At 39.0% G+C, this 15,546-nt stretch overlaps 1 protein-coding gene across 2 annotated transcripts in view; it reads right to left on the bottom strand.

Annotated features, from left to right (window-relative positions):
* Positions 1-15,546, bottom strand: part of BABAM2 (BRISC and BRCA1 A complex member 2) — a 438,797-nt gene that overhangs the window by 78,365 nt on the left and 344,886 nt on the right. For both annotated transcript variants that reach the window (XM_082852207.1, XM_082852208.1), the window contains exon 10: positions 14,134-14,216. In XM_082852207.1, coding sequence (XP_082708333.1) covers positions 14,134-14,216 — 83 coding nt within the window. The remainder of the gene's footprint in view (positions 1-14,133; positions 14,217-15,546) is intronic.

Here is a 15,546-nt window from a genome sequence, read left to right as displayed (position 1 = left end):
TAGAAGAATTCTAAGCCACTTACAGTTCCTCACATATACTCTGTGTCTTTCCACAGTGCTTTTGTTTATGCTAGCGTCTCTGTCTGAAATGTTCTTACAGTCCTCCTGTCCTACCGGGTTGGGTGTCCCTTCTCTGCATCCCCCAAACATCTGGTGTACGCCTAGCACTGCACTTTAAATGTTTCACTGTTGTTTTTATATGTTTATCTTCCTCACTAGACTGAGCCATTCCAGAACAGGCAGCATTCATCCGGTATCCCTAGAGTCTTGAAAGTGCCTGAACCAAAGCAGATGTTCAATATGTGGCGAATAAAGGACTAAATCAACAAACAAATGAGAATAACTATGGCATAGGTGAGGTCTGGATGCCACTGGAAGGAAGGAAGGAAGGAAGGAAGGAAGGAAGGAAGGAAGGAAGGAAGGAAGGAAAACACATTGGAAAAGAAGAAGTAAAACTGTCTTTATTTGAAGATGACATATAGAGTGTACATAAAATTCTAAGAAATCTACTAAAGGTCAACATACAGAAGTCAATTGTACCCCTATATATTAACAATGAACAATTAGACTATGAAAATTAAAAAAATACTCCATTCACATTAGCTTAAAAGACTTAGGAATTAATTTAACAAAAGATGTACAAGACCTGTATACTGAAAACTATAAAACACTGCCAATGGAAATTAAAGAAGATGTAAATAAGTGAAAACATACACCATGTTCATGAATCAAAAGACTCAGTGTTTCTAAGACGGCAATCCTCCCCAAATTGAGCTATATATTCAACGCTATCCCAATCATTCTTTTTGTGAAGAAACTGACAAGCTAATTCTAAAATGTATAGGAAAAGGTAAAAGACCTAAACAGCCTAAACAATTTGAAAAAAGAAACACAAGGTTAAAGACTCATCCTACCTGATTTCAAGGCGTACTATAAAATGAAAGTATAGATACATAGATCAATGGAACAGACTAGAGATTACAGAAATAGATATACACTTATTTGATCAATTGATTTTTGGCAAAAGTGCCAAGGTAATTCAATGAGGAATGGACAGTCTTTTCAACAAATGGTGCTGGAACAAATGGTTATTAGTTTACAAAAAAAAAAAAAAAAAAGAACCATGCCCCTTACCTCACACTATACACAAAAATTAACTTGAAATGGATCACAGACTTACATTTAAGAGCTAAAACTATACTCTTTTTAGAATAGACAAGGCAGAAATTCTTGCTGAACTAGATTAGGCAAGAATTTCTTACGCAGGACACAAAAAGCATGGCCCTTAAAATCAAAAAGTAATAAAATGGACTTAATCAAAATTTATTTTTTTTGCTCTTTGAAAGACATAGTTAAGAAAATGAAAAGGCAAGCCACAGATTGGGAAAAAAGACCTTCAGAAGATATAACTGAAAAGGGGCTTGTATCCAAAATATATAAAGAATTCATAACTCAAAAATAAGACAAAAATCCAATTAAAAACAGAAAAAAGATTTGAACAGACACTTCACAAAATAACTTACCTGGCAAATAAGCACATGAAAAGATGCTCAACTAGCCATTAGGGAATTGTAAATTAAAACCACAATGAGACACTACTACACACCCTATAACAACTGAAATTAAAAGGACTGATAATAGTAAGTGTTGGAGAGGATGTGAAAGAACTGAAGTCCCATACACTGTTAGTGAGAATGTAACAACTTACAGCCTTCTGGAAAACAGTATGGCAGTATGCTACTGAGTTAAACATATATTTACTATATGATCCAGCATCCCCACTCCTAGGTTTTTACCGAAGAGAAATAAAAACATATGTCCACACAAAGACTTGTGAAAGAAAGAAAATATAAAAGACCATACTCTTTATGATTCTATTTTTGTGAAATTCTATAAAAGAATAAACTATAGTAATGGAAAATATGGTCAGTGGCTCCCTGGGGCTGGAGGTCAACGGAAGGGATTCACTGCAAAGCCACAAGAGAAACTTTTTAGGGTGACGAAAATGTTCCATGTCTTGACTGCGGTGCTAGTTCTATGACTGTACGTGGTTGCCAACATTCATTTAAGTGTTCACTTAAAATGGGTGAACTTTACTATATGGAAATTACACCTCAAAAAAGATGGAAAAAATATGCTTCGTGGACTTATGAAGTTGGATTTGTACAATTAGGAAGCATACAGTACGCAAGTGGAAAAGTCATTAAACCTTAAATCTGAGCATTATTTTCTGGCTTTTTCCTTATGCTGAACATTACTCAGTTCTTCAAGGTAGCGTTAAGATGTCAGCAGTACAATGCTGAACACATACTGTTGTAAAAGTACTCAACCTGTCTTAGTATCTTAGAACTGAGCCATTCAAACATAGGAAAAATAATTGGATTTAAGAAACCTGGTTTCTAGTCCTATTCTTCCCCTAACATCATACATGGCCTTGGTCCAGGCATTCAGCCACATCCTAACCCTGTAATACAGAGAGTTTTCAGAGATTCTTAACCTGAGGTCCATGCACCTTCACCTCCTTCCCCTCCACAAGGGTCCTCGGATAAAATTCAGGGCATCTGGGAACTTGCATGGGAAAAATGTATGTCTTTATATTCACGACTTTTAACTGAAATTTAGCATTTCCTCTGATTATGAATGCAGGCAACCAACTGTAGCAGTGTTAGCAGTACCTTGACATCATTATCAAGAGAGATCACAGATATTTTCATATCACATTGTGGTTGTTGCTCACATCTTCAAATATTCTTTACGCTCATCACTATTTCTAAATTGCAGTGGTTATTAGATTTGCCATGGATATTGTTATTTAAGGTATTAACAAAGACGCTCTTATATCTGTTATTACTTTTTAAAGATTTGATAATAGTATTTTAATATAATTGGCTCCCTTGTAGTACTATATAATTTATTTTATGCATTTTAAAACACTGAAGAAAGGATCCATAGGGTTCACCAAAGGGATCTTTAGCACAAAAAAGTGTTAAAAACCCCTGGGCAAGATGACCTCTAACCATTCAATTAACTGCTAAGAATTCTATTCAAAACTGGCATAGAGATAGATAGCTCATATTGTAAATAAGATAATTAAAAGCACTTTAAAACTGTAAGGTGGTACACTAACTTAAGAGGTTGTCTTATACAGGCCCATGGGTGAAGCGATGTTTTCAATGATTTCACCCCTTAGTTGTTTTTTTTTTTTTGCGGTACGCGGGCCTCTCACTGTTGTGGCCTCTCCCATCGCGGAGCACAGGCTCTGGACGCGCAGGCTCAGCGGCCATGGCTCACGGGCCCAGCCGCTCCGCGGCATGTGGGATCTTCCCAGACCGGGGCACGAACCCGTGTCCCCAGCATTGGCAGGCGGACTCTCAACCACTGCCCCACCAGGGAAGCCCCACCCCTTACTTTCTTAACTAAATTATGGGGAAGGAAAATGGGTGGTGATATCCATTATTTGCATCCACATTTCTTTTCTAAAGAAAGATTTTCAAGATTTATGGGTCTTGACTTATTTGGATCCTGCTTTGAACAAACCAACTGTAAAAAAAACATGTTTGAGACAAACAGGGAAATTTGAACATAGACTGGGTATTAGATAATATTAAAGAATTAGATGTAATAATGTTATTTTGGATACAGCTCTTTTAAAAAATTCTTATCTGTTAGAGATGCACGTTGAATTACTTACAAGTGAAATAATATTTCACATCTGCTTCAAAATATTCCAGAAAATTAAAAAAAAAAAAAGAAAGAAGGTAGACAAAACTACAATATGGGTGATGGGTACATGGGGGTTCATTATATTTTTCTCTCTACTTTTGTGTTTTGAAATTTTTATAATAAAAAGTATTTTTTAAAAAAGATTCATAGGCTATGAGGATAGATCCAGCCCACAGAAATGCTTGGACTGTACTCTGTATAAAAAAAAAAATCAAAATCATGTAAAGGAGCATGCAGCTTGCCACAGTTCCTACCACTCCCACTTGTCTTAGAACCTGGGCTACCCCACATCTATGTTGCCTCTTTGGCTGTAGGTTTGCATGGACTTTGTATAATGAACCATTATAACTGACCACATTACTATGTCTAAACAGGTTAAATCTAGTTTTTGATAATCAGGAACTGGTAATTCTTTTCTGTTTCGTTATTGTTTTTTATTTTTAACCCCAATCTTCATTAAAAAAATTGAACTATAGTTGATTTACAATATTGTGTTAGTTTCAGGTTTATAGCAAAGTGATTCAGATATATATATATATATATATATATATATATATATATATTCTTTTTTACATTCTTTTCCATTATAGGTTATTACAAGATATTGAATATAGTTCCCTGTGCTATACAGTAAAAATCCTTGTTCATCTATTTTATATATAATGGTGTGTATCTGTTAATCCCATACTCCTAATTTCTCCCTCCCCCCCTTTCCCCTTTGGTAACCATAAGTTTGTATTCTATGTCTGTGAGTCAGTTTCTGTTTGTAAATAAGTTCATTTATATTATTTTTTAGATTCCACATATAAGTGATATCATATAATATTTGTCTTTCTCTGTCTGACTTACTTCACTTAGTATGATAATCTCTAGGTCCATCCATGTTGCTGCAGATGGCAATATTGCATTCTTTTTTATGGCTGAGTAATATTCCATTGTATATGTATACCATATCTTCTTTATCCATGAATCTGCTGATGGCCACCTAGGTTGCTTCCCTGTCTTGGCTATTGTAAACAGCACTGTTATGAACATTGGGGTGCATGTATCTTTTGGAAATAAGAGTTTTCGTCTTTTCTGGATATATGCCCAGGAATGGGATTGCTGGATCATATGGTAACTCTATTTTTAGTTTTTTAAGGAACTTCCATAGTAGCTGCAGGAGCTGATAATTCCTTAATTAAGCCACTTACTTTTCTCTTTCTATGACCACAGAGTGAAACCCTACTTGAGCCAATATATTTGTGCCACTGGACAGGGGATCACAGCTAGACCAACTGTCACCATCACTGAGGAGTGACACTAGCTTCATGCCTCACTGCCTTCAGATCAGTAATGTCTTTGGTGAGATGTCCACTTACATTCCTGGGAGATGAGACAGTATATGCATATCTCCCAGTACATGGATGGTCACTGACCCTCTACGTTTGTTCCTGGGACTTACAGTTCTCTGTGAAACTCCAAAGGCTTTCGACATTCATCATATACGTGGGGATACTGCCAACCAATGACCTGAAGCATTATAGTAATATCGTTTATTAGCACATAGGCTCTGGAATCAGTTCCTGGATTTAAATCCTAACTCTGTCGCAGTGAATACATTTATTCTTTCTGTGCCACAGTTTTGTCATTTGTAAAATGGGGCACTACTAGTAATTATCCTCAGAAGGACGTTGTGAGGAAGAATAACAATATATATACGCAAGGTACTGAGAACAACTTCTAGAGCATGGTATACACTTAATATCTGTTAACTATTGTTACTGTAACTATTATCTTCAACAACAGCAAAAGTTTTACAACCAAAATAATGCCCATGTTTCAATAATACTTTAAAATTGATTCTAAGAAAAGTTTATACTGAATGAGATTGATATTATAAAAGTTACTCTTTGTATACAAACAGCTTCCTTTCTTTCATTGAGTGAGGTGTCTTCTTGGGTTACAATTTGTTAATTTCAAAGCCACTGCATATGTTTTTAAGTCAAAATCACTGAGTATTCATGACCTTTCTTTAATCAGATAAACTCACTTTAGCAATTACTCCAACGATTACAGTTGAAAAGAATAATATAACATATATAAGAGGGTATTTGGTATTGTGTATCTGATTTACAACCTCTTTCCTTACAAGAAGTCTTTTAAGGTCACTGAAGAGGTCTCACAAGGTATTAGAATGAAGAGAATATTCCCAATGAAAATTAATGAAATGAATTCTCAAACCAGGGTCAGAAATTACAAAAAAAAAGACTTTCTGGAAGTAGACTCTAAACATGAAACAGAAGTCTCAATTTGAATCAAAATAGTGACAGTGGTTGCTAAAGGACTGGAGCTATTTGAGCTGTAAACCTTGAAGAGGGTGTGTTTGTGTGTGTAATCAAAAGACGAAAACCACTTTGCCCAGCAGAGCTAACCACTTTCAAGGAAGTCCAGGATAAAAATTAACCCAAATGTTTAAAGTATCTAAAATACCCATAGTTCTCTTAATCAAAGCAAAAAGGCATTTTGCATTAGAAAGTAGATTTTCTTTTATCTTTTTCTATATTTTTAAATCATTTTGAACAGTACAGAGAACTGATTGGTTTCACTTTTTGTTCATAATCAATTTTAGTTCCTGTTGCTTTGATAGTTATTATTACTACTAAAATGATAAAATTAAATCACAAAGCTTTACATATTCCTGATCTGAGGTAAATATATTAATTCTAAAATAATATCACACTTTTTATAAATCTGGCTTGAAATGAATTCTAATGCATATCATTGTGGTTCCTAATTTTAATCACTTTGTTGATTCTGATTTACTCTTCAAATTTATTTATTTACATAAAAATGAGATCTGTATCCAAAAAGCAAGCAGGTTTGGGAAACCACACAGTTTTGGTTTTACTGAATTATCTAGTAGCCATCTTGTTTGTTGCTGCTAAATATTCTACTAGACATTGTTTCTGTGGCAAAGAGATGAGTTCACACCACTTTGCTCAGGAGCTGAGTGGCTGTCAATTTCACAGCTTTGCTTTGAGTGGTGAAACGACAGTGACACATCAATGCAAATAATTTCCTTGGTTACACTAGCAATCACACAGCCTGACACAATCAGAGCTTGGAAGGGGCATTTGCAACAATAAACAGAAGGCTCTGATTTTTACTTAAAATTTCAAAAGCTGTCCTGATTTCTAGCTTATTGGCCTTGATTACAGGCCTATGAGGAAAGAATTATTTAAATGACTAGCAGAATTAGTCTGCAGTTGTCAATTTCCTCTAGCTTTCAAAAAAAAAAAAAAGAAAAAAAAAAAGACTTACCAGAAGCTGAGCTCTCTGTAAAGCAAAATTACTGTTTTCTGGACTAATGTAAGCTTAAAACTAATGAATGTCCAAATGCGTGGAAAGAGAGACAGATAAGGACAAATACCAAAAGAAGTATATTAGGGAATCTGTGTGAACTTTAATTATTGAAAATAAAGAAAAAAAATCAGAGTAAGAAACTCATCTGCTAGAACAAATAAACCCTGCCACCTCCTTCTGCCTGTACTATAACAACTGTGAAATGGAGTAACAGAGCATTCAAAGTCCTACTAAGACCTATCTGAAATAATGGACAGAGCAAAATACAATGAAAATTATTTTCTTCTTTTAACTTCTTTTGAAAATATAAGATTGTCTGTAACTAACAGAAAAAGCTGTATTGTTGTATTTATATGATGACATATATAGATATAACATATATGACAATAATAGCACAAACAAGGGGGAGAAGGAGGAGCAAAGCTGTTATATTTTACCAGAATTAAGTCACTATTAAACTGAAGTAGACTGTGTTAAGTTAAAGACGGATACTGCAATCTCTAGAACAAACTACTAAGAAAATTAAAAGAAAAAAACAAGATAGCTAAAATATCAACAAAGAAATTAAGATGGTACACTAAAAACATTTGTTTGACACAAAATGAGGCAGTAAAAGAGAAACAAAAAAGGAATAAGACAAACAGCAAACAATATCAAAATGGCAGGCCCCAATCCAACTGTACCAATAATTACATTAAATGTCAATGGATTAAACTCTCTAATAAAACAGCAGTTTGTTTAAATGTACACAAAAGCAAAACCCAACCATATGCTGTCTACAAGAGACACACTTTAGATTTAAAGGCATTAAAAAAAAAAAAAAAAAAAAAAGGTTGAAAGCAGTGGGCTGGAAAAGGTATACCAAGCAAACAAAAAACAAAATAGAGCTGGGATGGGTTATTAGTATCAGATGAAATAGACTTTAAGACAAGAAATATCTAGAGACAAAAAGGAACATTCCAGGGCTTCCCTGGTGGCGCAGTGGTTGAGAGTCCGCCTGCCGATGCAGGGGACACGGGTTCGTGCCCCGGTCTGGGAAGATCCCACATGCCGCGGAGCGGCTGGGCCCGTGAGCCATGGCCGCTGAGCCTGCACGTCCGGAGCCTGTGCTCCACAATGGGAGAGGCCACAACAGTGAGAGGCCCGCGTACGGCAAAAAAAAAAAAAAAAAAAAAAAAGGAACATTCCATAACAATAAAAGGGTCAATAAGTCGGAAGATATAACAATTATAGATGTACGTGTACCTAAGAACAAAACCAATAGAACTGAAAGGAGAAATAATCCTTCCTGCATTTGTTAGTAGTAGCTACCTTCCTCAACCAAAGGCTTTCCCCAGTTCCTGCCAGGAAACCCTTTCCTACAGCTACAGCTATAGCTCCTTCCAGCTTCTGGTAACCACACTCTCCTCTTGCCCATGCAGTCCTAGGGAAGGTAAAGACTCGCTGCTGCTGCTAACCATCCCTTTTGGTTTTCTTTAACTCTGTCCACACCTTTGAACACAGTCCTTCCATTGAATTCTCCCTAGTTACCTGTATGATGCGCCATCTGTTTTCTGATGGAAACTTGACCTATATCTAAACTCCTCTCCTTGATTTGAAAGAGACTAGTAGTTTCTTACTAAATCGGCATTCTCTCTTTCTCACTCAAGTTAAAAGAACTCTGATTTTTAGTTGGGCGTTTGCTGTCCCAGAAAAAGAACTACATTTCCCAGTCTGCCCTAGCACACATGCTGAGGCCTTATGAACTAAGTTCTAGAACGATGACATGTAATTGGAAGTGGTGCGTGAGACTTCTTCAAAGTCTCATTACATGAGAAGGGTTGTCCCCTCCTTCCGTCTTTTCTCTATTCTCTTACCTGGATTGTGACAGCTGGAGCTCCAACAGCTTTTCTGGCCTATACGCAAGAAAGTCACACCCAAGGGACGATGGAGTATAAAGCTTGAAGGAATCTGGGTCCCATGTGACCTCTGGATATGTCATTCCAGCCCTGGACTGCTTCCTTATACACAAGAAATACACTTCTATCTTGCTTAAACCATTGTTTTTCAAGTGTTTATTACCACTCCATCCTGACACACATGGCCTGTGAGGCACTATCCTATCTGGCCCTGACTCTTTCTAAACTCTCTCATGTGACTCTCTTTGCTCACTGTGCTCCAGTCACACTGGCTCATGCAAAGCCCTTTGCTACCTCTTGTAGCTCTTTGCACAAGAGGACTTTCTTTCTCCTGAAATCTCTTCACTGAACCTGAATGGCTGCTCATTAAGGCCTCAGCTGAAATGTCAGCTCCTACGAGAAGGCTTCCCTGACCATCCCAGCAACAGCTCCCCTCTTAGCCTCTTTCAAAGCCCTCTGTTTCGTTCCATTGCGGTACTTGTCGCCATCTGTAACATATATTTGTTAGTTTACTTCTTTATTGTCTGTCTCTCTCATTAGACTCCATTAGGGACAGTGTCTCTCTTTCTAATTCTCTCTTATATATATAACATATGAAGTTTTCTCTGTGTCACTCATCATCACTTTGTTCCTTGCATACAGTAAGCGACCTTAGAGAATATTTGTTTTTAAAAATGCGTATCAGTGTACCACACCTTTATCTGATCTCTTTTCTCATTAACTAGATCAGGGGTTGGCAAACTTCTTTTGTAAAGAGTCGAAGAGGAAATATTTTAGGCTTCACCATTTTTGTTGCATATTCTTCTTTTCTTTCCCCTAACAACTCTTTAAAAACATAAAAACCATTCTTAGCTCAAGGGCCATATAAGAATAGACTCAGGGTGGAGTTTGGCCCATAGGCTGTGGCCAACCAACCCTTGCTCGAGACTCTGTGTGTCTTAAGGTCAAGCCTGAATTATTTACTTATATCCCCTGGGACCTAGCACAAGCCTGAGCACACAGCAGGTTCGCCATCAACTCAGAACTCAGGTGAATTGGATTAAATTGATTGGGTTAGGGGTCGAGAAGAGAAGAAATGAAATAGAATACCTAAAATGGTCAGATTTGGTCCAATATGTACTTTGCCAGGGAGATAAGGCCTATGGTCCAGGCTGGATGACTCAAAGGGTCATTTACCAAGGAGTTACAGGTAACTGCAAAAGATCTCAATACCCTCTCCTTCCAAGCAGCAACCCTGCGACCTTAGGCAGCTGCATTCCTTATAGTGCAGCTGACAGGGGCCCATGAAAAACAGGCAATTTTCCCCAGTGGTTGCTTTTGTTCTGTGTCACTGTGCCTTGCTATCTGGTTCTCTTGTCATCCAGTATTCTGAAAAGCTGCTGCCTTAAAGATAGCATCTACCTCCAGAGGTAAAATACAGCTTGGCAAATACAGAATTACCTACATAACCACTACAGGTAATTCTTAGATGATGGCCAGGAAACCTTTCCGAAAACAGTTTCTGAATGAAAGCAAGTCCCTGATCCTGCTGTGGTTCCAACTCTTGCGATATATTGATATGGATGAAGGAAAGAAAGAAGGAATAAATGGATGAAAATTCTCCATGGTCAGAGCTCCCCTCCTGGAACTGCCAGAACGCCAGGAAGTTGCAGTGTCCCCTGAGAGATCCCAGAATCCGTACAATGTTCTTTCTCCCCTAGGGCATTCTTACTTCCGAACACTCTGGCAAGGTCTGAGGTCACAGCCATCAGCCTCGAGAGAGGACTGCCTCTTTCCTCTAGCATCCAGAATGCTCGGAATTATTGCCAGCACCTGCCGTCTTGACAAACCTCTTCCTGGGCCTGGGCAGAACAGAGACGTTATCTGTGTCCTGCCAGGTCTTCAATCTGCATGGAGCAGTGAACCAGCCACAGAAGACTGGCTCCATCTCTAGGCGCTTCCTTCTTCCTTTTTCTTGTTCTTGAGATCTCAGAATAATTCGAGGCAATGCTCTATCATTAAGTCTCCCCATCCCATAATGCCACCCCATATTCAACTCCCATCTTCATGACGAGAAAAAAGGGAATAAGTGGTCCCATGGGGGTCGTAACCAAGCAAGCAGATGCTTCCAAAAGAAGGTAAGTTTCAGATGCTTAACTGTACGACTGAATAAAACACATCACCTAACCAAGCTTCACTACGATGTTACAAGTCCTACATTTTAGATATAAGAAAGTAGCAAAAGGGTGGAAATAATTTATTTAAAGACAGGCTGTGAGTTAATGATGGAGCAGGAAACAGCATCAAAATCCCCTGATTCACAGACAAGGTCTTATCTGCCAAAGAGCCGAGAACGTGGGCTGTGACGCTAAGAGCGGAGAGCAAACGGCCCGGGGAGGAAAGGAGTAAGAGCCTAAGGAAACACTTCGGAAAAAGTAAATTAAACAAATCTCAAGGTCCCTGTACCTGTTCTAATGAGTGTCTGGGGGTTCTATGTTTCTGAAGAAAGTAATCAAAACTAAGTGAAAATATGACTTTAGGGCTTAATTTTGCATGTGACAGAGGAAGGCAGAGAAGGGGCTGTAAGAAATAGTGGATACACAGTACTATGGGGAAAACATTCTTTGGGGAATAGACCTTCCAAAGGAACAAGAACTGCCGTGACACTGAACGCACTGAGAGGAGAGCCGGCAGGAGCTGAGAGGTGGACGCTCTTTTATCCCGGAACAGCTCTCCTGTCAGGCCCCACCAGAACAGGCAGCCTTGAGTTTCATGTGGAAAACACAGGTGAGAAAGATGAGTGCCGAGGATATCTTTTTCCCCTTATATCTGATATGATCTGACATCATCTTTTATTTTATTATTATTTTTTTGTGTGGTACGCGGGCCTCTCACTGTTGTGGCCTCTCCCGTTGCGGAGCACAGGCTCCGGACACACAGGCTCAGCGGCCATGGCTCACAGGCCCAGCCGCTCTGCGGCATGTGGGATCTTCCCGGACCAGGGCACGAACCCATGTCCCCTGCATCGGCAGGCGGACCCTCAACAACTGCGCCACCAGGGAAGCCCTGACATCATCTTTTTTGAAAATGGAATCATGGCTAGGAGACCAAAGTAAGTTTCGGGACAAACTGTTGAGATTTCATGCCACTTTGGGATGAAGAAACTGGTTGAAGCAGTCATCTAATTTACTGTTTGTAACTGTCCTTCTGTGTGTCCTTCCTTCTGCGTCCTTCTCTCACAGCTACTCCCGGAGGCCTCAGACCACAGCCACCACCATTCATGGCAGGGGACAGGTCCCTACTGCTGAGCTGGGCTAGAGGAAACACACCAGACTAATCCCCCAGGCAGCTGTCCAGGGTCATGAGACACAAACCAAGCGTACAGTCAGGATCTGGGGGCAGGTTACCAGGCTAGAAACAGAATCACTGGGATAAAGATGGTGGGGCAAAGTGGACAGAGCAAATAGGAAGTGAGATCTCAGAAAGCAATTAACACTCAGAACAGAAAACCAACGCCGTGATAAGGTCAGAATTAAAAGTGAGAGCTGGAAGCAGCAGTACGAAGTTCCGCTCAGTAGAGCCACAGAAGATGGTGAGCAAAGAGGAGAGTGCCAGGAGGCCTTGACTGTGGGACTTCCTCTTCCACCTGGCCCTGTATTGTAGGTTAAGCTCCATCTGCTGATGTCTCCACAGGACGTACCAACCAAATCCCCAGTGACATGAGAGGGAACTAAAACAGAGGGAGGCTTGTCCTAGTGATTTGAACAAGGTCATATAATTAGTTGGAGGCACACCCAAGATGAAAATCTTCACCTCTCCAACTCTCTGCTTATCTGTACGCATAATTAATATAGAGCAACATGCTTGCATTTTTCAGATGCATTTGAAAAGATGGTCCCCATGTAAGACTAGTTATCGAGTAGGAGCTCCACATGAAGCACTGCATGACAAGGTGGTTATCACTGGGAAATGCCTTAAACGACAGGGATAACCAACTTCTTAGAAGTACGTATGGCCAACTCTCAATCATCTCTATGTAGATTATACCGTGGTAAGGTTTTCATTAGAGTTTTCTTCCCTCTACCACTATGGACATTTTGGGGTTTCTTCCCCTACTATCTGTTGATGTGACGTCAGGTAAGACAAATTAAGAACTATTTTAGCCTAAGCAAATCATAACCAAGAAAGTAAAACTGCTGGGGAAGAAAAATCCCCCCAAGTCATTATCTTTACACTGACAGCTTGGCTAAACAGGGCCAAAGCTGTGCATCCTGAAATAGTTTATTTAAGTCTAGGGTAGTTCCACATACTGAGTGAAGTCAACCCAAACCCACTGCTTTTGTGTAACTGGACTCGGGAGAGCTGAAACTTCTGTGCCTTTGGCTTGAAGTCTGGGCATGTTGCATACCAAATGACTAAAGAATAAAGCTCGTAGCTGACTTGCAACTCAAACCTGGCACCATGGGTCACTGGTTCTTATATAACAAAGAAATATACAAAAGAGACTCTAAATGATCCATTAAGCGAAAGCTGGAGCAATGTTTACTGACTGATTAATATCATACAACAGGAATTTAAATATGCCTACTGTGTGGAAAACACTGAGAAGTCATGTCAGGAATTCATCAAAACATAGTCCCACCTTTAAGATATATATTATACATTACCAAAGTTACAGATTTTTTTCACTTAATAAGAATGATAACCAAATGATCAAAGCAATATGTTTTGAGTAATCTTGAAAGTTTTGAGGCCTGAATCTGGAAAGATACTTTGAAAACAGAAATCTCTCTAGGGTAGGGTTTCTTAAATTCAGCACTACCGACATTGTGGACTCAATAACTTTTTGTTTTAGGGACCTGTCCTATGCACTGTAGGACGTTTAGCTGCATCTCTGACCTCTACCCACTAATGCCAGTAACAACAACCGCCAGCCCTGGTCCCCTACCCGTCGTGACAAACAAAAATGTTTCCAGACATTACCAAATGTCCCCTGAGCAGCAAATGATACCTTGTTGAGAACCACTGATCTAGAGATATTTTCTCTTGAAGACCACGCAGTAAATGGACTTATGCTAAAGCAAAAGGAACCAAGTCAGGACACTAAAGTTTGTCATATTCATTATTACATGTGGTTTAGTACATTTTTAAATGCAGGCTGACATGCTAATAGCAAAAGTATACTCACTGTGTACAAGAAAACAAAAATCTTTCCACATCAGCAACAGAGTGAGTTTTGTAAAGCCTTCTGCATCATATTCCACGACACCCCTAAGTAATAAAAACATACACACAAACAAAAAACCCTCATTAAAAACAAGGCATAAAGGAGATGGAAACAAGTAAAGAATATATTCATAAAGTCAGGGTTATTGAATCCGAGATGCATTTAAGACAAGTGAGTGTTACCACAGGAAGGATGTGGGATTTGGAATGAAAGCAGCTAAGTTTAAGTTACAGCTTTGCCATTTTACTATCTGTTACAACCTCGGGCAAATCACTTAACCTTTGGAGCCTCAGTTTCCTCATCCGTAAAACAAATATAATCATATTTGTAAACTTCATCATGGAGTTGTGAAAAACAAGTAAAGTAAACCATAAAATGTTATGCAAATGTTAGTTATTAGTGATGAGCAAAAGGACAAATGAAGAAATCAGGGCAACAATGACCCTATGTCTGTACAGTGATAGTGAAATCTCACTCACTTAGGCACTGAACAGTAACAAGCAGTGACAATATTACTAGCTACAGGATTATATACTACTTTCTTCCAAAGGATTTGGAATCCTTTCTCTTGTGTCCCCCTATCCTCCCCACCAGGCTCAAGACAAAGTAGCAACGTTAGCTGGGTGGACACTGGGTTCAGATGGGAGATGCATGCTTCAAGCGTCAATGGAGAACAGCCTCTGAGCACGGAAGGGCCTGGAGAGAATTCTGATAGGCTCACCTCCCCCATTTCCCTCAAGAGCTAAGTGCTTAGGGGGTGTTACCATAATGTGCCAATACTAACCACACAGCGAGGACAAGGATAATGTTCTCTCTTGTCCATACAAGGAGGCCTTTGTTGTCCTTAGAGATGCCTTCATCCTGGCTGAGTCAGGCCAATCAGACCATTAATACTGATGGCCTCCAGGTTTAAGTAAGAAGGAACAGTTGAACTCATTGGGAAGGTAAGGGAACTAAGGCACTGAAGGCTTAGTGATTTGCTCAAAGACTGTTGATACATCACTAAGATCTGCTGACTTAAGTCAACAACTCTGTTCACCAGTTTGTATTTCTTTTAAGGATATGTAATTTACTCAACATTATAACACTGATATCTAAACTTTTTAGATCCTGCATCCCGTAAGCAAAAACGAGCACAGAATCCTTTTCATTACACATATAGTACAGTATATGGTAGTACTTGTATATGATTTCGTAATTGTATACAAGTACTACTATATTATACGTATAAAAAAACACAAAAATGTACATAAACCGAATGAGATTTAAAAACAAGTGTAAATTCGATTGTCACCCTTTTCGTGAATGGAGTGAGGTGGGGCACACACCCCTGAGGTATGTGTACCCTGCTTTGGAGGCTATTGTGTTAACGTC

This window comes from Leucopleurus acutus (assembly GCF_964270905.1).
Source record: "Leucopleurus acutus genome assembly, chromosome: 12".
NCBI lineage: Eukaryota > Metazoa > Chordata > Mammalia > Artiodactyla > Delphinidae > Leucopleurus > Leucopleurus acutus.
This window is presented reverse-complemented; position numbering and strand designations above follow the sequence as displayed.